Genomic DNA, 24907 nt, shown 5'->3' on the forward strand with positions numbered 1-24907 from the left:
ACGGGGAGCAGCCAGGAGACCTATATCAGGAGTTCTTGCTGCGCCACTTCCTAGCTGTGTGAGCCTGGGCAGGTCACTTGCCGGTTCGGCGCCGCGGTTTCCTCGTCTTCTTGGCTTGCAGGGCTATTGTGAGGCACCTGGCACCAGGAAGCACCCGACAAATGCCCCCTCCCCCCCCCCCCGTGACTTCATAAAGTGCACCACTCCAGAGGCCAGCTCGCGGAGGTGGGGGAGGGGTACCGGTCGCTGGCTTCTTTATTCTGGGTTCTGGACTGACCTTAGGGGCCTGGGGATGAGGTGGAAGAAGGCTGAAGTCGTGATGCACATTCTCCCTCCCCACCTCCGCTGAGGGCCTCATTCCTCCATCCTTTCCTGCCCCAGACACACAGGCAGAGCCAGCGGTAGTATTCTTCAGTGCCATATGGGAGATTTTATTTGTAGACTTCTTCAAAATTTTCCCTCCCAACCCTCCCTTTCGGATGATTGAGCGGTCTCCTCCCTCTCCTCACATCTGTGGCTCCCCCTCCAAGGTCGCACCACCTGCGGGCAGAGACCTCGGCGTTAGTTAGGCGCGAAGATCGCCCCCAGGGGGCGCTGCCGTCCATGGAGAGGGCTCAGGGACCGGGCGCTGCTGTGTCTGGCAGGCTGGAGATGTGGGTTTTGCGAAGGGAAGCGTGGGTTTTGCGAAGGGAAGCGTGGGTTTTGCGAAGGGAAGCGTGTCTTTCAGCTGGACCCCCAAACCCATCACTCCCTTCCTTTCCTGGGACCTCAGTGCTCTCATGGAGGGGTTGGAGTATTTTCGTCCTTTTTTTTTTTTCCCCCCGCTAAGGAACTTTTTGTTCAGGGTGAATCTTACTTGAAGCATGAACAAAACAAATGGAGAGATGATTTGGTCTGAGGGGATGGGATGTGGCAGAGCTCTGCTTGACCACTCTCCCTCCTCTCACATTTAGAAATCCTGAAACTTCCTTACTCAGACTTCTAACTGTGAGATTCTGAGCTATAGCAGTTGTGGCCCCTCCTGAGGCCTCCAGGCAATACAATGACCCCCACTCAGAACCCACACTCCCAGTGCCTCTCCTTCCCCAGAGTCCCTAGTTGGATCTTGGGAGGCCCACGCCCAGCCACTACCCTGCTGTGTGGCCTTGGTCAATGGCTTCCCCCTCTCTGGGCTTTCTTCTCTGGGCCTGAAGGTAGGGCCTCCCAGTACTGCCAGCCACAGCCCACAAGACTCTGGATCCTAAGCCCTCTGATTCTGGGGCCCAGCTCTAGGCCTGGCTTGGGGCCTGCATCTCACCCTGGCCTGGCAGTGGCGTTGTCACACCCTGTATGAACGGCACATAGGCAGCTCAAGTGATGCAGAGCAGAAACGGGTGCAGCAGCGCTTGACCCAGCGCAGGGCGGATGATCTGCACATCACCCGGGGCCCTGGGAGGTGGACTCGTTTGGGCAGCCCCTCGAACCAGACCCACTGGTCAGCAGCTTCCAGCTGCTTCGTGTCCTCCTTGGGAATTCCGTGCTGGAGGGTCTTCAGGAGGAAGACTCGGGAGCCCCCAGTGGGGGGTTGCTTCCCCTGGGCTCCAGGATCCCTCGATGTCTTTGGGACCTCAGGCTCCGCCTGCTCTTCTTTCTGTAGCACTGCTGCAGGTGACTGCTGGGCCTTGTTCGTCTCCCCCACCCCCACCTTGGGCTCCATCTCCTTAGGCTCCTCTATGGACTCGAATTTCTTGGACTCCAGTGTCTCCTTGGAACTCCTAGCCTCCTGGAGCTCTTCATTGTGCTCTTCCACTTTATTGCAGGCATCGTTGTTCCTGACAGGGAGAAGAATGGCAGTGAGCAGAGCAGGACTAAGGCCCTGGTCCTCTAGCCTGGCCCTGAGACAGGTGCTATGTAGCCGGCTCAGGGGAGCCTGTTAAGAAAGCAATAGAGGGCCTGAAAAGAAAATCCTCGACCACCCAGAGGCCTTGTTCCCAGGGCAGGGGGTGTGACAAGTACTGGCAGAAGGGATGTGAGAGGCTGGGGAAGGTGAAAGGCAATGACTGATAGTTAGAACACCCAGGAATATATATCGTATGCATCAGCCACTAGGTTCGGGTTCTGCCTCTGGATTTCAGTTGAGGGGGTGAACTAGTCCAGTGTTTTGTTTCAACTGGTGTTCCAAGAAACCTTAGGGTTCTGAGGAGTCATCTCAAATGCTGCCCCCCCCCCCACCCCCCGCAAGGGGCAGGGTCAGGGTAGGATAACTCCTCCTCCCACACACAACACAACTGGGGCTTCGGGACAGATCTTTGAAGAGAGGTTTGCTGCTTTAAAAGGATGGAAAACTATGGGACTAGATGAGCCTGACCCTTCTGGCTCAGGGTTTCCCGATTGCCTGCATCAGGGAGGCCAACTCAGAGAGAGGAGTGCAGAGAGCTAGAGTTGACCAGACGTACTGATGCTGGAAGGAGACTTTCCCCAAAGGTGCCGATAATAGATTGGTCCCCTGCAAAGTGGCAGCACTGTCCTAGCTGAGTGTGTGTGGAGAGGGATGAGGCCTCAAGCTCAAGATAATGACAATACTGACGATAATAATGGCCACCACTGATTGAGTGCCCACCCTGTGTCAGGCTCAGAACCCTCACAACAGTCCTGCAAAGTAGGAGGCAGTGCTGCGGCAGGGCGGCTTGGAGAATACAGGCTTTCGAGACAGACAAACTGGGGTTCAGATTCCCTTCTGCCTCTTACCATCTGTGTGATTGGGGACAAGAAATTTCACCTCTCAGAGCCTAGTTTCCTCATCTGTCAAACTGGGATAATTCTGTCTGCCTAATAGGATTGTTGTGAAGAACAAACTAAATGGGAAAATGCTTGTAAAGTACTTAGCATAGTACCTGGCACTTAGCAGGTGCTTTATTATTATTATTATTTTTTTTTTTTTGAGGAAGATTGGCCCTGAGCTAACATCTGTGCCCATCTTCCTCTATTTTATATGTGGGACGCCTGCCACAGCATGGCTTGACAAGTGGTGCTAGGTCCACGCCTGGGATCCGAACTGGTAAACCCCGGGCCACCAAAGCAGAGCACATGAACTTAACCACTATGTCACTGGGCTGGCCCCAGCAGCTGCTTTATAAATGTTAGCTTTCTTAATATTCTGCTGTGACTTATGAGGAAACTGAGCCTCAGCAAGATGACTGGTCTGCAGGTGAATCTCTGGGTTGTGTTGATTTGAGAGGGGGAGAAGGAGGAGTGGCCCCTCTTGCTCAGTGGCCCAGGTGGTGGTTAGTCCCATAATTGGATGATTATGACTCTGGTTATGACCACAGCTCTGATATCAGGCAGGAAGGCTTCAAATCCTAGCTTTGCCACTCATCAGTTCAGTTCACTGGGGCAAATCACTTTATCTCTTGAGCCTCAGCTCCCCATCAGTAAAACAGGGCCAATAAATACCTTTCTCATAAAACCTTTGTGAAAATTAAGTTTTCTAAATACCTTAGCACAGTGCCTGTTCCTAGTAAAGATAGCTAGTGGGTCCACGCTGGGGGGCCATGGGTGGGCCGAGCTCACCCGGAGGAGATCCTGAGGATCTTTGGAACTCTGAGCAGTGAATTCCAACACCTTTTGGCCAGGTTATACAGTTCGCGGGTCCGGGGGTTCGAGCTGTTGAATAGCCTCAAGAGCGACAAGTTTTTTAACAACTGCAAAGGTCAGAAAAACAGAAGCTTCAGCTTTCCTGGGATAGCCTCCCACACCCGACCCAAACTTTGGCTCAACTCAGCTCAGGGCTTGGCCTGGTGACTCCTTCCGGGTCACTCAGCCTGGCAGTCAGGAACAGCACTACATGGGAGCTCAGGCTCTCCTACACAGGGACCAAAATGGGGCATCTCACCATTTTAAGTCGGTTCTGCTCAACTACTCTGCTGACAGGCTGCTGACTCTTGTCCTGTGATTCCTTATCTTGCATCTGAGAGACAGAAAGACAGAGCACGAACACAGGAGGAATCCCCCTGAACACCTCCATTGTGCCTTTCCATTTGGCTGAGCATGGTTTGAGCAACACTAGACTGGGATTTTTGTCACCTGGGTTTGGGGGCAGAAATGGGGAGACCATTCTAACTCTCCTGACCTCCCTCACCCTTCACCTCTCCCTTTCCCCCCTGCTAGAAGGCCCCCGCCCTGGATGTGGTTGGACTCTTTGTTAAGGGCCCCCCAGGTCCAGTCCCAAGTCCAACCTTGGAAAGCACTCTATTCTTGGGCCTCTTCTTTGCTGATGGACTCATGTTGGGGCTGTGAGGCCTCAAAGACAGAAGGAGCAAGACTGGTACCAGGCACTGCCTGCGCCCTGCCCCTCTCAGTTCAGCCAGCACTCAGGCTGGGCATCAGGATGCTTGTGCTGGAACTCCCAGGGAGGGGAGCTGTGACATCACTGAAATGTGTTACAGCAGCAGGGCTGGGTCTCTAAGGAATGTGTGTGTGGCAGGGGAGGGTGGTGAGGAGGAAACTCCCACCTGCGAAGAAACCTAGTAGGTGCCAGGCAAAGGCATATATTGTCACCACCTCCCTGCGAGGGAAGAGGGTTATTCTCTCTTTTTTAATGAAGAAGCCAAGGTTCAAAGAGGTTAATTTACTCAAGGCCACATAGGTAGATAATGGTGGAGCTGGAAACCTAAGGTCTGACAGTCTACCCATGAAACCAGGGGTTCCCTGGTCACCTGGTCACCGCTCATCTGTTCATCCTGGTCACCTCTGTTGACTGTGCACTGGCTACATTCAGGAGCTGCTCTAAGTGCTGGAATAAAAGAAATTTCTTAACTTCAAGAAATTTACATTCTAGTGGAGGGGGAAGAAAACAGTGTGTGTGCGCTTGTAAATGTTTAATAATTGGCTCTCTGAAACGAAGTGTGTGTTTATGATAAATTTTACTGATAGAAATCAAAATCTAAATCTAAATCGAATCTAATTTTTATTGTAAATTCCAGAAACCCAGTTAATTCTTACAGTATACTTTTCTGGAATTTTGCCTAACTCTTGTATCCATAACCCACCTGTAGTTGTAAATTGATGAATAAGTGTAGTTCCAACATGGATGTTGATATTTTCATTTACACTAAAGAGTAAGAAGAAAGCGAAAAAGTGAAAGAACAAAGGTAGTGGAATTCCATTCATTCGTCGATGACATGATGGACTTATTTGCTGTATTGGATCACACTTTTCAAATACAGGAAGTATATTTTCTCAATTTTATTATTATTTTTTTTGGTGTGCGTTGCTATGTACAACATAACGGCTATAGATGGGACACATGTTTACATTTAATCTTCATTATTAACATCTCCTCCATTACTTTCTTAGGGCTAGAGCAGGAGTCAGCAAATTTCTTCTGTAAAGGGTGAGATGGTAAATATGTTAGGCTATGCAGGCCATAGGGTTGCAATTGCTCAACTCTGCTCTTGTAGTGTGAAAGCAGCCATAGATGGTATGTGAATGAGTGGGCATGGATATGTTGCAATAAGACTTTACTCACAAAAATACTTCACGGGCCAGATTTGACCCATCACCACCCCTCGTCTATATAGTCAACAAAATCCAAACCTGATTTATCACATTTACCTAATTCTGTGGTGTGAGTACTCCTACCACAGATTATTTCAAGCTACCAATGAACACAGAGTCGAACAGTAATGCACAGGATCATACCATTATCTACTATATATTTCTACTACATTTCTACAGATGTAAAGACTCTGAAGAACATAGATAATAGTAGAAGGTAGTAAAAAATGAGAAAGTGATGAGTTTGAGCATTTTCGCCTTTGTTTTTAATATCATTAATTTAATTAAGTTTGTGTAATTTGACTTTTAATGATGGCTATGCTTAACAACCAGCCAGCAGAGTTCCTAAAAATGTAATAGGCTTTTGCAAGCCTTATGAGTCAGTTCCAGCACACCACCGTACGTCAGCTGGAAATGTGTGTTTATGTTACTGAAAGGTAAACAGGGCAGAGGGGAGAGGGAGAGTGAAGGGGCAAAGTTTGCTACATAGAAAGGGGGGAATGGGGCAGATTCACCAACAGGGCGAGACTGGAGTAGAGGCTCAAGCCAGGTGAGGGAAGGGAGATTGGTGGTGGCAGGAGATGAGGGCAGAGAGGGAGTTATGGTAAAGGGTTAGGACGAATCATGGCAGGCTTTAATGACTCGGGCTGCTCTGAATAATCTGCCTGGCTGGCTGCATCAGAATAATCTGAAGATTGTGAAAAACAGCATCTCAGGCACCACCCCATTCAGTCAGCCAATCTGATACCCAACCAAACGTGGGAACGGCTCCGTACCACACTGCTTCTAGGGTGGAGACGTGTGTGTGCAGAGTGAGTGCTTAGCCCTGCCAGCAGGGATCCACCGAGCCTAGACTGTGCGACAGCTTCTCACATGTAACTGTCTTATTAGGATGAAGATGAGGGGGTGGTTAAACATGCCAGGCCCAAGGAAGAACCCGAGGAGGTGACTCGGGAGGGAAGACACAAAGGACACTCTCCCCCCGCCCCCTCCTGTCTACCCCAGTGCTCCTTGGCTCCTCTGCCTGCTCAGGCAGCCCTCTCCATGCCAGCACAATTTCAGCTCTTAGCAGCTGGACTCTTCTGGGCTCTGCCTGGCAGGCTGCATCAGAGTCATCCACACCTGCCACTCAGCCCCAAGAGCTGGGGACCCACTGTGTGCGAGGCACTGAGGACAATAACATTATAGGCAGAGCATGCCTCCCCACAAGAAGGTCACAGGCCCAGGGTCTGCCAGTACCCCTAAGAGTATGGCTCCTGCAGGCAGGGAGTTTTCTCTGTTCTATTCACTGATAAACCCCAGAGCCTAGAATAGTGTCTGGCAGATAACAGATGCCCAATAAGTATTTTTTTAAAAAGTGAAATAAATAGCATTATCTAGGATAAAGGTAATCTTGGGGGCTGTTGGAACCCAGAGGAGTAGCCTGAGGAGTTGAGGGAAGTCTTCACAGAGAGGGTGATGAGGAAACAAGGAGGAGTAGGAGCTGGCTAGGCAAATGGGTGTGACGTGGGCAGGGCATTCTTGAAAGAGGGAATTTTAAAAGCACAGGTGTAGGAGGGAATTATTGTATGTTTCTGTGTAGAAAATATGGGCTGAGAGTGGCAGTGGCTGAAACTGGAGAAGTGAGCAGGACACAGACCCCTCAGGGCTTGATCACCAGGCTGAGGAGATAGGAGTTTGTCTTGAGGGTCCAGGGGGCCCTGAAGGGCTCTGGCAACTGACGCAGGGCGGCTGGATTCGGCGCTGAGAGCCTGGCCCTGCTGCCTCTGCCATCCTGTTCTGTCCAGACTTTTCATCCCTCACTTGCTTCCCTTCCTTTGGAAGCTGCGCCTACCTAGGCAGTTCATCCCCGGGGGCCCAGGGAGTTCTCCATGACCCGATTTTGTACCCCAGCAATAGCTCCCAAAGCAATTTTCCATATTCCATTTACACTGGAAAAACCACTTGTGGGGTAGAGACTTACCCAGTGACACACAGCTGGTAAGCCTTATGGACTAAATCCAAACCTCTTAAGTGAGAAACCACCACTTTTTTTTTCTTAGATGTGGTAAAATACACATAACATAAAATTTAGCATCTTAACCATTTTTGTGTACGGCTCAGTAGTGTTAAGTACATTCACCTTGTGCAACCATCACCACCTCCATCTCCAAAACTCTTTTCATCTTGCAAAACTGAAACTCTATACTCGTTAAACAACAAGTCCCCGTTTCCCCTCCCCCAGCCCCTGGCAACCACCCTTCTACTTTCTGTTTCTATGAATTTGACTATTCTAGGTACCTCCTGTAAGTGGAATCGCACAATATTCGTCTTTTGTGACTGGCTTACTTCACTTAGCATAATGTCCTCAAGGTTCATCCATGTTAGAGCACGTGTCAGAATTTTCTTCCTTTTTAAGGCTGAATAATATTGTATTGTATGTATATACTATGTATTTTTTATCCATTCATCCATCAGTGGACACTTGGGTTGCTTCCACCTTTTTGGCTATTGTGAATAATGCTCCTATGAACATGGGGTGTACAAATATCTCTTTAAGACCCTGCCTTAAATTCTTTGGGATATATACGTACAAGTAGAATTGCTGGACCATATGGTAATTCTACTTTTAATTTTGTGAGGAACCACCATACTGTTTTGCACAGTGGCTGCACCATTTTACGTTCCTATCAACAGTGTACAAGGGTTCTCCATCCTCACTAACACTCGTTCTTTTCTTTTCTTTTTTGGTGAGGAAGATCAGCCCTGAGTTAACATCTGTGCCAGTCTTCCTCCATTTTGTATGTGGGACGCCACCACAGCATGGCTTGATGAGTGGTGTGTAGGTCTGTGCCCGGGATCCAAACCCATGAACCCTAGGCTGTTGAAGCAAAGTGTGCGAACTTAGCCGCTATGCCACCAGGCCAGCCCCCTTATTTTCTTTTTTGATAGCAGCCATCCTAATGGGTGTGAGCTTCCACTCTTTAGTTTTGTTATGTTTCCTCTCATAGTGTGTCCTTTAGTTTCTTTGAAGTTAGCTTTATTGGCATAAAATTCACCTTTTTTAGTGTATGTTCTATGGGTTTTGACAAGTGCATACTATTGTATAACCACCCCAACCAGTATATAGAAGGGTTCCATAATCCCCCCAAATCCCCTTGTGAAGCCTCTTTGTAGTTAACTCCTCCCTCCACTCCTGGCTCTGGCAACAACTGATGTGTTTTCAGTTCCTATAGCTTTGCCTTTTCTAGAAAATAATATAAATGGAATCCTACCATATGTAGCCTTTTGAATCTGGAAATTTCTTCACTTAACACAGTGCATTTGAGATTTGCACATGTTGAGTGTATCAGTACTGTGTTCCTTTTCTTTCCTTTCTTCACGGCAAAAATCTGCCACTGTTGGTTATGTCATCATTAAAGGACATCTGGACTAGTTTCAGGATTTTGGTGATTATGAATAAAGTTACTAAAAGCATTTGTGTATAGGTTTTTGTGGGAATAAACACTTTTATTTCCCTTGGGTCAATACCTAGGAGTGGGACTTCAGGATCATAGAGTAATTGTATGTTTAACTTTATAAGAAAATGCCAAACAGTTTTCCAAAGTAGCTGTTCCATTTTATTATTCCCACCAACGTGTGAGAGGTCTACTTGCTCCACATCCTCAGCAGCACTTGGTGTTATTAGGTTGGGTTTCCTTTTGGCCATTCTAGTATGTATGTAGTGGTATCTCACAGTAGTGCTAATTTACATTTCCCTAAAGTACCTTTAATTTCCTTTTCTTGTCTTATTCTACTGGCTGGGACTTCCAGTACCATGTGGAATAGAAGTGATGAGAACAGATATCCTTGCCTTGTTCTTGATCCTAAGGGGAAATCATCCTACCTTTCAGCTTCTTCAATCTGTAGGTTTAGGTTTTCATCAAATTTGGGAAAACATCAGCTATTATCTCCTTGAATGTTTTTTCAGCTTCACTTCTTTTTCCTCTGCACCTGGGGACTCCAGTGACACAAATGTTAAATCTTTTGTCTCACAGGTTTCTGAAGCTCTGTTCTTTCTTTTCAAATCTAATTTTCTCTGTTTTTCAGATTGGGTAATTTCTACTATTCTATCTTCAAACTCACTAATCCTTTCATATGTTATCTCTAGCTTTCTGTTGAGCCTATCCAGTGAGCTTTTTTCTCTTTTAAATTTTGGTTTCTGTATTAGTTTCCTAGGCTGCTGGAACAAATTGCCACAAACATGATAGATTAAAACAATAGAAATTTATTTTTGCACAGTTGTGGAGGCCAAAATCCCCCAAATCAAGGTGTTGTTTCCTCCTGGAGGCTCCAAGGGAGAATCTGTTCCATGCCTCTCTCCTAGCTTCTGCTGATTGCCAGCAATCCTTGGCATTCCTTAGCTTGTAGACCTGTCATTCTGACATTTGCCTCCATCTGCACATGGTGTTCTCCTCTGTGCATTTTTCTGTTTTCACACAGTCTTCTTATAAGGATACCAGTTATTGTATTTTGTGCCCACCCTAATCCAGTATGACCTCATCTTAACTAATTATATCTGCAAAGACACTATTTCCAAACAAGGTCACATTCTGTGGTATTGGGTAGACATGAATTTTTGGAGGACACTATTCAACCCAGTACAGTCACTTTTTGTTCAGTTTTAAGATTTCTATTTATTTCTTCTTTAAATCTTCTATTTTTTCCTGATATTTTTAATTTTTTCACTTATTTCAAGAATGTTTGTAATTACTTGTTGAAGCATTTTTATAATGACTGTTTTAAAATCCTTATCAGATAATTCCAACATCATTGTGATCCTTTGGCATCTGTTGTTTGTCTTTTTTTGTCCAAGTTGAAATTTTCCTGGTTCTTGGTATGGTGAGTTATTTTCATTTATAACCTGGACATTTCAGAAATTATGTTATGAGACTCTGGATCTCATTTAATTCTCTGTTTTAGTAGGCCTCTGCTGACCTGGGCCAGTGAGATAGGGGCACCAACTCCTTATCACCAGGTGGGAGTGACAGTCCAGGCTTCGCAAATGCCCCCCCCCCCCCCCCCCCGACACCAGCCTGTAGGGGAAAGGGATGGTTGCCTCACTGCTGCTGGGCAGGGATGAAGCCCAGGTTCCCCACTCAGCCTCCTCCACCACCACCCGGAGGTAAGGGGGAGAGGTGCCTGTTGCCACAAGACAAACGTTAAAGTCTAGGCTTTCCCCTCTGCCTTTGCTCATGGAGGTTGGGACTGAGATTTTGCTAGAGTGGGGCATTTAAGGTCAAAAGATTTCTGTCTTGCTGGAGTGCCCCTTTCTGAGTCCTCTGACAAGAGAGAACAGGCTTTTCATAGGGGCAATTTTTGTCTATGGCTCTTTGGTAGTTCCAGGGTTGCAGGCTTTGCCAGCACCCTAGCAAAAAGAAAACCCAGGGACTCACTGCTGTATCATTTGAGCACTGGGGTTCCTGGATGGTCTGCCTTTTGATGTTTGTTTTATGTGTTGTCCAGCACTTTCAGCTGTACTTAGTGGGAAGTCTAGAGAGGAATGCATCTACTCCATCTTGTTCTGAACTGGAAGCCCTCTTTTTATTTTATACTCTCTTCATCCATATAAGTCCAAGCTGGAGATGTTTCTGGATACATAATCATTTTAAGAACTTGTGGATCACTCTGAATTTCGTGAATAAAAAAGGTCTACTCTATTAGACAAAAACCATGCCCACAATTTCTTTGAGACAAGCCCTTCACTACATTAGGCTTCTGCTGAAATGGCTACAGGACATCACCTTTAAGCTTTCTAGAATGCCTATTATTTGATTCACAGCATCTGTGAGGCACACCTATAATTTCTTTAGAGGTCTTTTATCTGACTAAATAGTACTCTGAGGCATTGCCTTAAATCTTTCTGAGATGTAAACAAAAGATTTTATAGGCACCTTCTCAGTTTCATTTTTGGATCATGTTTTCCTAGTAATACTCTGAATTTGAGCTTTGCTAGGAAACCATTTCTTAATTTTACCATCACTTGCCATTTGGAGAGACTGAGAATTTTCTGCCATGAAGTCTTGGCTCCTTCATGTTTAAGTCCCTCCTATTAGTTCTGGGTTTCTCAACCTCAGCACTATTGACATTTTGGGCAGGAAAATTCTTTGATGTCAGGGGAGGCAGTGGTAGTGAGAGGGTTTGTCTTGTGCATTATAGGATATTTAGCAGCATCCTTGGCCTCTATTGACTAGATGCCAATAGTAACCTCTCCAGTTGTGACAAGCAAGAGTATCTCTGGACATTGCCAAATGGCCTCCTGGAGCCCACATCACTCTCGCTTGAGAAGTGCTGCTTTTGGTTTCCCTCTCTCCTCTGGCATTTTACTATAAGCAGCAGGAAGATGCCACTTCAACACTTTTCTTGGAAAAATCCTTAACTAGATCACCCAATTCATTAGACACATTTTCTGCTTTCTACTTTACTGCAGGCAACAGGGTTGCTAAACTTTGCACCACAACATAACAAGAACTCCTCTTCCTCCGGGTTCTAATAGTATTTACCTCACTTTCTTTTATGCCTTCACAGCAGCCTTTTCAAAGGCCCGAGGATTCTATTAACAACTTTTTCAAGGCACTTTAGGCTTTTACTGCACTCTTCTCAAAGTCTATGGCCCAGTTCTAATGCCGCTCCCAGATGTTCAAGCTGTTACAGCAGCACTCAACCCAGTACCAAAATCTCTATATGATATCTATTGCTGCACAGCAAATTATCCCAAAATTTAGCAGTTTAAAACAAGAAGTATTTATTATCTCAAACCTCAAAGGTTTTGAGCATCAGGAATCCAGGAATGCTCTAGATGAATGGTTCTGCCTCAGTCTCTCACCAGGTTGCAGTCAAGCTGCTGGCCAGGGCTGCAGACATCTCCAGGCTCTCCCAGGGCCGGCGAATCTGCTTCCATGCTGTCTCATGTGACTGCTGGCAGGCCTCTCTTCTCTAGATGTTGGCTGGAATCTTCAGTGCCTTGCCACGTAGGCCTCTCTGTAGGGCTGTTGACAACATAATAGCTTGCCTCTCCCAGTGAGTGATCCAAGCGATAGAGAGAACACACACCCAAGATGGAAGCTGTGGTCTTTTTTTTAAAATCCTAATTTTGGAAGCGATATACCATCATTTCTGCCATGTCTTATTGGTCACATAGAGTAACGCTGATACAGTGTAGCAGAGTTCTACATTAAGGTACGAACAAACAGAGGGCGAGGAACATTGGGAGCTGGTTTGGTGGCTGCTGCTCCATTTCAGTTTTATTCAATGCAAGATATTTTTCTAATTTCCTTTTGGACTTCATCTTTGACTCATGGGTTATTTTGAAATATTGTTTTTTTTTTTATTTCCAAGTATTGGGATGTTTTCCAGATATCTTTCTGTTATTATTTATATTTTCATTCTTTTATAGTCATAGAACATATATTGTATGATTTAAATTCTTTTAAATTTGTTGAGGTTTGTTTTATGGCCCAGAATATGATGGATCTTGGTGAACGTTTTACATGCAGCTGAAAGAATGTTTATTCTGCTGTTGTTGGGTAAAGTGTTATAAAAGTCTCAATCAGAACAAGTTAGTCGATAGTGTTCAGGTTTTCTATATCCTTACTTTTTTTCTGTCCACTTGTTTTACTGGTTACTGAGAGAAGCACTGAATTCTCTAACTGTAATACACTTTTCTCTTCCTTATTTTAGGTCTGTTGGTTCTTACCTCATGTATTGCTGAAGCTCTCTTATTAGACGTATACCCATTTAGGGTTGTTGAGTCTTCTGGGTGAATCGAACCTTTTATTGTTGTGTAATATCCCTCTTCCTCACTGGTAGTAGTGATGAAGCCTACACCCTTTTGAAGTCTCCTTTGAATGATATTAGTACTGCCTCCAATTTGCTTTGATTACTATTTGTGTGGTGTATCTTATTCCATCCATTTACTTTTAACCCATTTATTTCTTTATAGTTAAATTGGGTTTCTCGTAAACAGCATATTATTGCCTTTTGTTTTTTTTCAAATCTACTGGTCTGTCTTTTAACTGGTTGTCTTTCATTGACATATCAAATTGGATTAAAATTTTCCATCTTGCGGCTGGCCCGGTGGTGAAGTGGTTAAGTTTGCGCCTCTTCGGTGGCCCAGGGTTCATAGGTTCGGATCCCGGACAGGGACCTAGCACCTCTTGTTAAGCCACACTGTGGCGGCATCCCATGTAAAATAGAGGAAGGCTGGCACAGATGTTAGCTCAGGGCCAGTCCTCCTCACACACACACACACACACACACACACACACACACACAATTTCCATCTTGCTATTTGTTTTCTATTTTTCCATTTGTGCTTTTTCTTGTTTTTTCTCTTTTTCTTCCTTAGTTTGGATTATGTTTTCTCAGGGAAAAACCTCAACCTATTGGGTACCAAAAGTAGACAGTAATATTTACTGCATCTGATGGAGACAGTTTATTACTCATAGCATCCCGAGCAACATGAACATCAACGTGGTTGAGCGCTGCTCCCTTGACACTAAGTCCAACAAGTGATACAGTGTCCAGATGCACAGTACACTCACGGTGGGTTTGTGTTGCGGCTAAGGGACCAAGACCTAGCACTTTTATAGCAAGCAGTAAGCAAGCCTGCCTTTTTCTGAGAAAGCCATGACCTCATCTCTCAAAATTGCCAGCCGTATTAACAATCCTGAGCAAGGGCCCAGGTGAAAGAGCAGTCAGACCCTTGCAATCCTGACATACTCAACAAGATGTGTTGGACACAAAGAGGCCCAGGGAGGATGCCTGCCAATATTTTTATGATTCCATTTTATCTCCATGATTGGCTTCTTATTTATACCTCTTTAAGAAAAGTTTTTAGTGGTTGCCCTTGCATTTACAATATATCTCTTCAATTAATCACAATCTTCAAATGATAGTATATCACTTCTTATATATATATCACTTCTATAGCAGAAAGATCCTTTAACAGAATATTTCCAATTCCTCATCCCATCGTTTTTACTATTGTTGTTGTCATACATTTTACTTTTACTTATGTTGTACATGCACAATATATTGCTACTCTTCTCCTTTAGACAGTCAATTAATTATCTTTTAAAGTGATTAAAAACAGAAAAATGTCTCTTATATTTACCTTTTTCTGTCCATTTCCAGAGGTCTTCATTTCTTTAGGTAGATCCGAAATTCTCTCTAATATCATATTCTTTCTGCCTCCAGAACTTCTTTTCTAGTTCTTGTAGCGCTGATCTGCTGCGAATGAATTTTCTGTTTTTGTTCACCTGAAAAAAAGGGTTTGAATCTCCTTGATGTTTGAAAGATATTTTTGCTGGGTATAGAATTCCGAGTTAACAGTTTTTTCTTTCAGTATTTTAAAGCTATCACTCTATTATCTTCTGGTCATATAACTTATTCTCTAATGAAAAGTCTGCTATAACTCTTATCTTTGTTCATCTGTAGGCAGTGTGTCTTTTTCCTCTAGATGCCTTCGAGATTTTCTCCTTATCTTTGGTTTTCAACCATTTGAATATGATAGATCATATTTTTTGTTTGTGTGTGTATTTACTTATGTGTCTGTGTGTTGTGCATTGGCATTTAATCTTTTTTGGATTCTGTGAATTTCGTGGCTCTGTGTTTTTCTTCATTATTTTTGGAAAATTATTGGCCATTATTTCTACAAATATGTGTGTGTGTGTGTTTATCTCTATCTCTTCTTCTGGGATTCAAATTACACATATGTTAGCTTTGGATCTTCTGGTTTTTTGTTTAGTTTCACTCTTTCTTCTCTTTCTGTTTCAGTTTGGCTAGTCTCTATTAACCTATCTTCAAGTTTACTGATTTTTTCCTCAGCTGTGTTGAGTTTACTGATGAGCCTGCCAAAGGATTCTTCATCTCTGTTACATGTTTTTTAAATTTCTAGCATTTTCCATATGACTGTTTTTTACAGTCTCCATCTCTCTGCTAAGATTCCCCTTCTATTTATACATGTTGTCCATATTTTCCAACAGAGCCTTTCCCATACTGTTATAGTTGTTTTAAATTCTCTGTCACATAACTCTAGAAAATTATCTGTGTCTTGAATTTGATTCTGTTAATTGCTTTGATGATTGACAATAGGGCTTTTTGTTTTTTGGGTTTTTAAAATTGCTTTTTGTGTGTGAATTGTAATTTTTGATTGATTTGTTGACATAATGTGTAGAACAGTAGAGACTGAGGTCAATATTATTTATGCCTGGAAATTGTCATCTCTCTTCTTTTTTCAGGCCATTAGTGTGGAGGATTGAGTCAATCTTGTCAGGAGTTGAACTATGTTTGGGTTTTGTTGTTTCTATGATTACTTTTAGTGTCTGTGAGTCCCATGGATTCTGTATGGTCATGTAAGCCCCACTGGGCCTTTAGCAATTCAATAAAAATTGTAGCCGAACTCTTCTTACCGCTTGCATGGAGACATCGTCTTCCTCTCGCTTCACAGTGTGCCAGTGCCTGCATCCCATTCCTTCTTGGAGGCTCCTTCTTCTTTGGAATGCAGGTTAACTGGTGGCTCTGCAACCTCAGCTCTCTGATGGGTTTGACAAGTTATAATTTCATAGATTACCTAACAATTTTTTAATATTGTTATTAGTGTGGTAATGATGCTCTTCCCAGCTTTCTGTGTCCTAGATGGAAGCCAGAAATCCAAGCCATTTCTTTTACAGTGCTTCTTTCAACACCTCTTGCCATCCACTCCTGGGTCCACTGCCTGGGTCTTTCTCTTGGCTGACACCCTTCCAGGTCAGCCTCCTGAATTATTTTTCCCCCTCCACCCCTTCATGTGACAAATATCTGGTAAAGGGAAGGGACAGAGTTTCCTGATCTGTCGCTATCTTGGGGACAGGTCAAAAACATCTATGGAGTCCTGTTCCCAAGAATAAGCCTGAAAACGGGAGAGGTGACTTTGGGAGCCGAGCTCTCCTCCACTGTACTCCTTACTTACCCTCATTCCTCTGTGCTAGGAAATGGGACCAAGTATCTGCTCCATCCATTAATGAGGAATAAGAATCAAACTGTCCAAAATGTCTCCTGGAAGATGAAAACTGCAACAGGATAAAAGGGGAGCAAGCTGGGAGTAGTGCTTATAAGCACAGTCTCTGAAGCAGCCTAGCTGGGTTGAATTCCAGCTCCATCACTCGCTCGCTTTACGGCCTTGGACAAGTGCCTTCACCTGTCTGTATCTCAGTATAGTATCTGTAAAATGGAAATAATAATAGTACTTACCTCACAGGATTGTTAAGAGGATTAAAAGAGTAAATATTTGCAAAGCACTTATAATAGTGACAGGTACATAATAAGCTCTATACAACTATTAACTATTAGGGTGTACTTCCCATAATTTCAGAAATTCATGGAAGAAAGCAGTTTCCTCCCTTTCTCTGAAGGCATTACAGTCAAAACAGCTAACGTTTATTGAGCTTCTCCTAAGTGCTCAAATCCTGTACTAAGCATTTTATATGAATTATCTCCTAAGAGGTAGGGATTAATTATTCCTATCTAATAGGCAAGGAATTCAAGGATCAGAGAAGTTGTGTTTACACAGCTGGCTGGATGCACAGCTAGACTAGCTGCACTTGACACCAGTCAAGAGGGTCTGACTACCATCCTGTGCGTTTAACCACTGCACTTGTTGCCTCCCACAAACTAGTTTCCTTGCTTGTAGAACAGTAGGAAAGCTGTTTACTGTATTTTTCTCCTTTCTTTCTTTCTTTTTTTTTTTTTTTTTTACAGATTTTATTTTTCCTTTTTTCTCCCCAAAGCCCCCCGGTACACAGCTGTATACTTTTAGTTGTGGGTCCTTCTAGTTGTGGCATGTGGGACGCGCCTCAGCATGGCTTGATGAGCCGCGCCCTGTCTGCACCCAGGATCCAAACCAGCGAAATCCTGGGCCGCCAAAGCAGAGCCCGCGAACTTAACCACTCGGCCACGGGGCGGCCCCTGTTTACTGTATTTTTCTCACGGGGATGTTTTGAGATCCCAATAATAAGAGAAGAGGCAGTGCTGTAGGTATCTGTAGAGTGCTGGTGCCCTGACCCGGGAACCTGAATGTGTCAGGACTTTTCACACCTCCATCCCTTGGCACATGTCCTTCCCCCTCTTCTCTGCTTGCTGAGCTTAGTTCCTCCGGATTTAGCTCAGGTATCAGCGCCTAGATTTTATTCTAACAGTGGAGGGATTTAAGCACGGGGTGGCACATCAGAAGATTTGAAATGATGACTGACTGCTATGTGGGGAATGGAGGTAGCAGGGCCCGAGTGAGTACAGGAAAACCAGATAGAAGGCTACTACTGTAAGAGCCAAGGGAGAGATGGTGGTGGAAGCGGAGAGGAATAGTGCATTCTAGAAAGACATTTAGGAAAGAAAATCGACAGGAAATGGAGGTGTATTTTAATGTGGGCAGCGAAGGACTGAGAGGTGCCAAGAATGACTCCTAGTTCCCTGCTTGCTCGAGGCTGTTTGTTGTATGAATGATCAAGAGACCCCGCGGTAGAAGCATCTCCGACAGGCACCCCCCTCCTCTGACCCGGCCCTCCTGGCTTCTGGAGCTACCAGCACAAGGGGATGGGTGGAAGGGAAGTGGAAGAGAATGGGCAGAGTCTCGGTCCAGGAGCCGATATATTGGACACTTCTGGCGCTAATCTGGAGGCGCTGCGAGGGGGCAAGCATTTCCCCTCTCGGCCCACAGTTTGCGCCTCGCCCCTCCACCTTCGCCAGCCCCGACGTGCAGCGCCCCTCTTAGCAAGCACCCTGGGGGGGGGGGTTGGCTCTTCGCCGGTGTTTGGGGGCCCGCTTCAATGCTCCCGCCCCAGCCCTGACCCGCCCTGTCCCGGCGCCGATTCCGCCCAGTGCATGGAAAACTGGGCGGTGGCTCTGTCCTGTCCTGGATCCAGGAACGTGGGGCTGCCAGGTGAGTCCCAGGATTAGGGGGTCCTCTGCCGCGGTGCACCTGCCCTGATGGGCGGCACTGGGTCAGCGCCCTCCCCCTCCGACAGGTACCCAGCCTCTCTTTCTCTGTGTGCGCCTGCTCGAGATGGGCGCGCGTAAGCGTGCCAAGTGTGGCCGAGGAGTCAGGGTGCGCGAGTGCGTGTTCGTTGCATCGGGGCTGCCGGGGAGTCGGGGAGCAGCAAGTGTGCGTGGGCCGACTGCCCGCGCGTGTCCCCGCTGCGCCTTTGCGCGGGCAGGCGGGGCGCAGCAGATGTATCCGAGCGCGCGGAGCCGAGCGCACGGGCGGCGGCAGCGGCGGGCAGCCGGGGTGCGGAGGGGTCTGGTTGGTCGCGGGGAGGAAGGATGCGTACCGGGAACTTTTTGCCCGCTCTGGAAGTACGAGCAATCACCTCAGAAGGGGATCCCTCCTGCCGCCGGGCGAGAGACGAGAGCGTGTGCCCGCCGCCGCCCCTCCCCCACTTCCGCCTCCCGCCTCTTCCTCGTTCCCGGCTCCCAGGGCCCGTCCGTCCCCGGGGAGACCCGGCGCAGCCCCACCCCGGCCGGCGCGGCTCGCTCTCACGCCCCCGCCGCCGTCTTGCCGGAGCGGACAGACTGAGTCAGCGGGGGCGCCGGGCGCGGCAGGTAGGGGCTCGGCGGCGGCGGGCGCAGGTGCCGCCGAGGGCCTGGAGGCGGGGGGCACAGGGACCCGAGTGGAGCGGCCGGTGGGGGGGCCCTCCACTGCCTCCCCTCCCAACCCCCGCGGACGCGGCGCGTCCCTTTTTAGGGAATTCTTTCGCTCTTGCTGACTCCAGTGCGGGTGGGGCAGAGACCGAGAGGGCGCTCTCCATTTCACTGGCCCCTGGCAGCCCCCTGTCCCCAAATCTCTCCCAATGTCTTCACCCCTGTCCCTAGCACCTCTAGTTGCGTAAACAACTCCCTTCGTCTCTCCAGCGTCGGCTCCATGGCCCTCCTGGGGGCAGCCCCTGCAATCTCGTGAGATTGATGGGGTTAGGGGGAGGGGAAAAGAGAGGGGGCGCCCCGGATCCCCCGGTCCCCGTCAGCAGCCCATCTACTGTTTCTCCCTCCCCCTACCCGCTGCTAGAGCAGACGGCCCCAGGAGCCCCGGGTATTTTTAGCGTGGTGACCTGGGCGGCAGCTCTAAGAGCCTTTCCCAGGAATCGGCGTCAGCGCCTTCCTCCACTGCCAGCCCGCAGGCACATGGTCTCCCCACACTTCCTTGGCCCAGCCTGGCCCACTTGGGTTTGGGTCCCTCGCGACCCAACCCCGTCCCCCGCGCCTATGGAGGCCAGGGTCTCGGATACGCTGAAACCAGATGAGGTGGGGAAAGCAGTCTGCGGAGGATGACGATCTGGTCCTCAAACTAGATGCTCCCTTTCCTCCAGTGATGAGCTCAGAGCGAATGCCAGGAAGGAGATGGAGCGAGTGGGAGTGAATGCACAGGGCTTGGGCTGGCCCAGAGCTCTCTTCTGCAAAGCTCTCAGCACTGGGGGCCTGATCTGAATTGGACCCAGGACCCGCCTTTCCAATTGCTACTCACTGACTAGTGGGAAGATGAAACAGTGAGATGTGTCAGAGGAGAGGAGCTCAAATAAAGAGCTGTGGGAGTACAGAGAAGAGGTGATCGTCCTCTAAATAGCACATGAATTAGAGCTTTACATTTCACAGAGCACCTTCACAAGCAGTGTCTTGTGTTTGAGGCAGGTAGGACAATTATGCCATTTTAATGAGGCTAGAAAGATGATTTTCTTAGGGACAGAGCCAAAACTGGAAGTGAGGTCTGTGACTTAAGAGCAGAGTTTGGAGGAGATGGTGATGATGGGTGTGCGTGTGTGTGTGTGTGTGCATGTGTGAAGAGAGAGGAGAGGAGGGGGTGCTTTTGTCTTCTTGTAGATTTTGGAAGACGGGCCGGAACCAGAATTGCAGCACTGGAGCAAGAGGACCTTCCACCCTGAGATCTCTAGCCTGTCCTCTTCCCTGGCCTTCACCCATTAAGTAGAAGTGCCTCCCCCATTTGGGCTGGACCAGTCCCTCCAACTGCTCTCAGAAGGGCACGATTCTGAGACTTGGCCATTGGCTGTGTCCCTGAACACAGAGCAGCCTCTTTTGCTGTGCCTGGAACTGGCATCCCCTTTGTGGAGCTAGGGTAGCCCCGCCTCTGTAGGAGACTTAGAGTGTGTGGTAATTAGCTTTGTTTCCAGGAAGGGGAAGGAGGTAACCAAGTCCACAAGTGTCCAGGCTGGAACCCGAGGCCCCATTGCTGAGATGCTGGCTCCAGTGGGGGCTCCCCAAGCCCAAGCCCCCACTGTAGTCCCCCTCCGTTCCATAGCTGTGCTCGCTCTTCTACCCTCCAGGAGCTGACATGGACCCAAATCCTCGGGCAACCCTGGAGCGCCAGCAGCTCCGCCTTCGGGAGCGGCAGAAATTCTTCGAGGACATTTTACAGCCAGAGACCGAGTTTGTCTTCCCCCTATCCCACCTGCATCTCGAGTCGCAGAGACGTAAGTTCTATGTCCTGGGGAGGAGGACTAGGGTGGGGTAGGGGAGAAGTCTTATGGGTCCTGAATCTTGGGCTCCCCTCCCCTCTTGTTTTCTTGGCCCTCTAAACTTCTATCTCTGGACCTGACATCTCTCTGACCATCCTGTCGGCTCCAGCCTGGTTCCTCCTGACTCGCTCCCTTCTCGGTCTGTAGCCCCCATAGGTAGTATCTCATCCATGGAAGTGAATGTGGACACGCTGGAGCAAGTGGAACTTATTGACCTTGGAGATCAGGACGGAGCAGACGTGTTCTTGCCTTGCGAAGATCCTCCGCCCACCCCCCAGACGTCTGGTATGCTCCTGTGCTTTGGGGACTTGGGCACCAGTTACCCAGAGCTGGATGTCAGGGCCCTGAAGTGAGGCTGCAAGGCTGGGCTGGGGAAGTCTCCATGTATGGGCTGGAAGTGGGCGTTTCCACCCTCAGCTGTCTGTTCTGATTTAGGGAAGTTGCCCTGAGAGGAAGTGGGTTACAGACCTCCAGTCCAAAGTTCTAGGAATGCCCAACCTCCTTAACCTTGGTTAATTTTACATTTTTGAAATTAATGGAATTAATGGAATTAAAATAATGTAAAAATGTAATTTTTATATTAGGCAACCTAAGCAGTTTTAGTCATTTTAATGTTGATGTTTATTGAGTACTTCATTAGGTTTCTAATACTGTGCTAAAGTATTTTATATATATTATCTAAATCCTTACAATGTCCTATTAGGACAGGTGGTATTATCTCCATTTTATAAAGAAGGAAATTAGACTCAGAGAAGTTGTCACATAGCCAGAAAGCAGAAAAGCTGGGTTTACACCATGGCTGTGTGACTCCAAAGCTGGTATGCTTAACCTATAAGATAGACATTCTCTTATTTAAAACTGCTACTATTTATTGATGGCCTGCTATGTGCCAGACATTTTGTCAGCATTCTTCGATTTCATCCTCAAAACCCTCTGGAAGGTAGGTGTCCCTTTTTTACTGAGAAGGAGCAGGGTCCTTGAGATGGCAAGTGGTTTGCTCAAAGCTACTCAGTAGCAAGTAGGTGATGTAGGTAGAACTTGAACTCTTGAATTGATCAACCTGACTCTAGAACCCAGACGTGGTGTAGTGAAGTGGAAGGAACTGGGAGTCAGGAGACCCTGGCTCTTTGGTGGACTGGCTGAGTAACTTTGGTCAAGTCCCTGCCCCTCTCTGAGCTTTAGTCTCTCCTGGCCACATCATCTCTAAGAGGCCTCTGAAGCCCTATCTGTGACCCTGACTAGCTCTTCTCTCTGGGCAGGGGTGGACGACCATTCAGAGGAGCTGAGCCTGCCACTGCCCATGCTAGACAGGACTGCATCCCGCACCTCTTCTTCATCCTCTGACTCATCCACCAACCTGCACAGCCCCAATCCCAGTGATGGCGGAGCAGACACGCCCTTGGCACAGTCTGACGAAGAGGAGGGTGGGGGTGATGAAGGGGCAGAGCCTGGAGCCTGTAGCTAGCGGTGGCTCTCCACCTACAGACTGACTGAGCTGGCTTTTCTTCCATGAGACCCGAGGCTCCCCCAGAGCCCTTCAGAGAAGACCAGACTCTTTACATGCAGTAGGCACCAGAGGGAGGAAGGGAGGGTGGGATGGTGCACCTCTCTGAGAACGAACCATCCCCTGCTTTACTGCTAACCTTCTCCTGCTGCAAGCCGCCCACCAGTCTTTGGCTTCCTCCTGACGTAGGGCTTGCAAGTGAGGAGATGAAAGAAGAGGTAGGATAAGATGCCACTGCTTTTCTTAGAACTCCTCCCTCCCCCAGACTATCCTGCAGCCTTCTGATAGAGTCTCCTAAACCAGTGTCTCTAAGTGGCCATGAACTCCTTAGCACTCCCAGCGGGTGGGTACTCCAGCCATCCTGCTTTCTTACGTCCTGTTTTGGAACAGGGCACGGTATAAATAATAAACAAATAATAATATACCAACCATCCTGCTTCATTTTTCTCATTGCAAAGATATTAAACCCACTGTATTTCCTTAGCTCTCTAACCAACACCATATGCCCATCACTCACTCCATTTTTTCAAGAATTATTTATTGAACATCTGTGCTGGGCATTCGAAATACAGTTTTGAACAAGATAGGCTGTATCCCTGCCTTTCACAGAGTTCTCCTGTCTCTGGAGGAGAAAATCAAATACCACAGTTCACAGTGTGACATGACCAAGAACTACTCAGGTGTCAGAAAATAAGGGTATCTTTTTTTGGGGGGTAGGCTGAGGAAGATCTGCCATGGGCTAATATCTGTTGCCAATCCTCCTCTTTTTGCTTGAGGAAGATTCACCCTGAGCTAACATTTGTGTCAGTCTTCCTCTATGTGGGTCACTTTCCTCCCTCATGTGGGTGGCCACCACAGCATGGCTGCTGACAAGTGGTGTAGGTCCACACCTGGGAACTGAGCCTGTGAACCCGGGCCGCCAAAGTGGAGCATGTGAACTTAACCACTAGGCCATGGGGCCAGCCCTAGGGGCAGCTCAACCTAGTTTGTAAGGTCATTGAAGAGCTGATTTTTAAGTTGAGATCCAAAGCATGAGTAGGAGTTAGCTTGGTAGGGGCTGTAATCCAGGCAGAAAGAGCACCTTGGGATGACTAAATGGAGAGAAAGAGCCCTGAGGAACTGAAAAACATTCACGTTGGCTGAATTGTTGAATTTGAGGAGAAGGTGAAGGGAGAGGTGAGGCTGACAAAGGGCATGTGATGCAATGCTTTGTAGCCTGTATCCAGTTTCAATTTGCTAGTACAATATCAGTGACTTAATATACAACTTTATTTCCTCATATAGAAGTCCAGAGTACAGGGCTATATGGCTGCTCCATAGTTACTGGGCTCCTTTGGTCAGCCATCCCAGGCAGGTGGCTCGAATTCTTGTTGATATCTTACGTCTAAGATGGCTGTTGAAGCCCCAGCCATCATGTCCTTGAAACTGGCAGAAAGCAGGAGGTGAAATTGGGGATGGGCAAAAAAGGCACAGCCAGCTGTCTATTCCCACTTTAAGAGGCATTTTGAGAAGTGTCAACCAGGAGCATCTGCTTTCATCTGTTGGCCAGAACTTGCTAATATGAGAAATGTTTCATTCATAGATGTTTTACAGACATAGGGACACAGCATTATCTGGAAGAAAGGAAATTCTGGCCTGTGGAAAGACAGTAACCCTTTCAAGTCACTGAATGACCAATGCATCTGATTCCTCTACTACCTTTCAAACCTCTCAGAAGCACCCTGGCTGCTGGGCAGGCTGGGATAGTCCTTCAGCAGGGCACACTGCTGTCTTGATAAAATCAGGGTTATGTTACTAAGGAACAAGAGGATAGTGTTTTTTGGGTAGGTAACTAGCAGTTTATGTGTTAGAGGCCACACTAATGAATTTGAACTTTATTCGGAGTAATGAAGGATTTTAAGTGGTTGAATTTGCTTCTTAAAAAGATAATTCTGGCTGCAGCATAGAGAATATACCAGAGGAGGACAAGCTCAAGACAGACATATAATGCAATAGTCCATGCTGGAGGTAACTGACCCAGAAGAGAGTGGTGATGATTAGCTTAATTGGGTTGAGACAGGGTATAAACCAGTAAATGACATTCACTCAATAAATATTAAATGTCTTTGGGGACCGGCCTGGTGGTGCAGCGGTTGGGTGTGCGCGTTCTGCTTCTGGCAGCCCAGGGTTCGCCGGTTCAGATCCCAGGTGCGGACGTGGCACCACTTGGCAAGCCATGCTGTGGTAGGCATCCCACATATAAAGTAGAGGAAGATGGGCATGGATGTTAGCTCAGGGCCAGCCTTCCTCAGCAAAAAGAGGAGGATTGGCAGCAGTTAGCTCAGGGCTAATATTCCTCAAAAAAAAAAATTAA

At 47.2% G+C, this 24907-nt stretch overlaps 3 protein-coding genes across 6 annotated transcripts in view; 2 read left to right on the forward strand and 1 right to left on the reverse strand.

The window, feature by feature from the left end:
* Positions 1-20997, forward strand: part of SYS1 (SYS1 golgi trafficking protein) — a 30920-nt gene extending 9923 nt beyond the window's left edge. The window contains exon 4 of the mRNA XM_014859877.3: positions 20859-20997. Within this exon, the coding sequence (XP_014715363.1) occupies positions 20859-20865 (7 nt within the window). The 3' untranslated portion in view covers positions 20866-20997. The remainder of the gene's footprint in view (positions 1-20858) is intronic.
* TP53TG5 (TP53 target 5) lies at positions 413-16127 on the reverse strand. Of its 4 annotated transcripts, XM_070485999.1 has the most exons (5): positions 15966-16127; positions 14669-14813; positions 3872-3946; positions 3550-3680; positions 417-1811 (listed from the first exon to the last, which is right to left on the reverse strand). In XM_070485999.1, the coding sequence occupies exons 2-5, from the start codon at positions 14732-14734 to the stop codon at positions 1319-1321; spliced, it is 765 nt and encodes a 254-aa protein (XP_070342100.1). In that variant the 5' UTR covers positions 14735-14813; positions 15966-16127; the 3' UTR covers positions 417-1318. The 4 variants fall into 4 exon arrangements, with proteins under 4 accessions (XP_070342098.1, XP_070342099.1, XP_070342100.1 ...); XM_070485997.1 differs by lacking the exons at positions 14669-14813; positions 15966-16127 and having other exon boundaries at positions 413-540; positions 1298-1811; positions 3872-4230; XM_070485998.1 differs by lacking the exons at positions 14669-14813; positions 15966-16127 and adding an exon at positions 4215-4413 and having other exon boundaries at positions 415-1811.
* Positions 18131-22983, forward strand: DBNDD2 (dysbindin domain containing 2). Its single transcript, XM_014859870.3, has 4 exons — positions 18131-18469; positions 20859-21005; positions 21198-21335; positions 22310-22983. The coding sequence occupies exons 1-4, from the start codon at positions 18412-18414 to the stop codon at positions 22513-22515; spliced, it is 549 nt and encodes a 182-aa protein (XP_014715356.2). The 5' UTR covers positions 18131-18411; the 3' UTR covers positions 22516-22983.
* Positions 22984-24907: the final 1924 nt, after the last annotated feature.

Source organism: Equus asinus, chromosome 15 (genome assembly GCF_041296235.1).
Source record: "Equus asinus isolate D_3611 breed Donkey chromosome 15, EquAss-T2T_v2, whole genome shotgun sequence".
In the NCBI taxonomy this organism is placed as follows: Eukaryota; Metazoa; Chordata; class Mammalia; order Perissodactyla; family Equidae; genus Equus; species Equus asinus.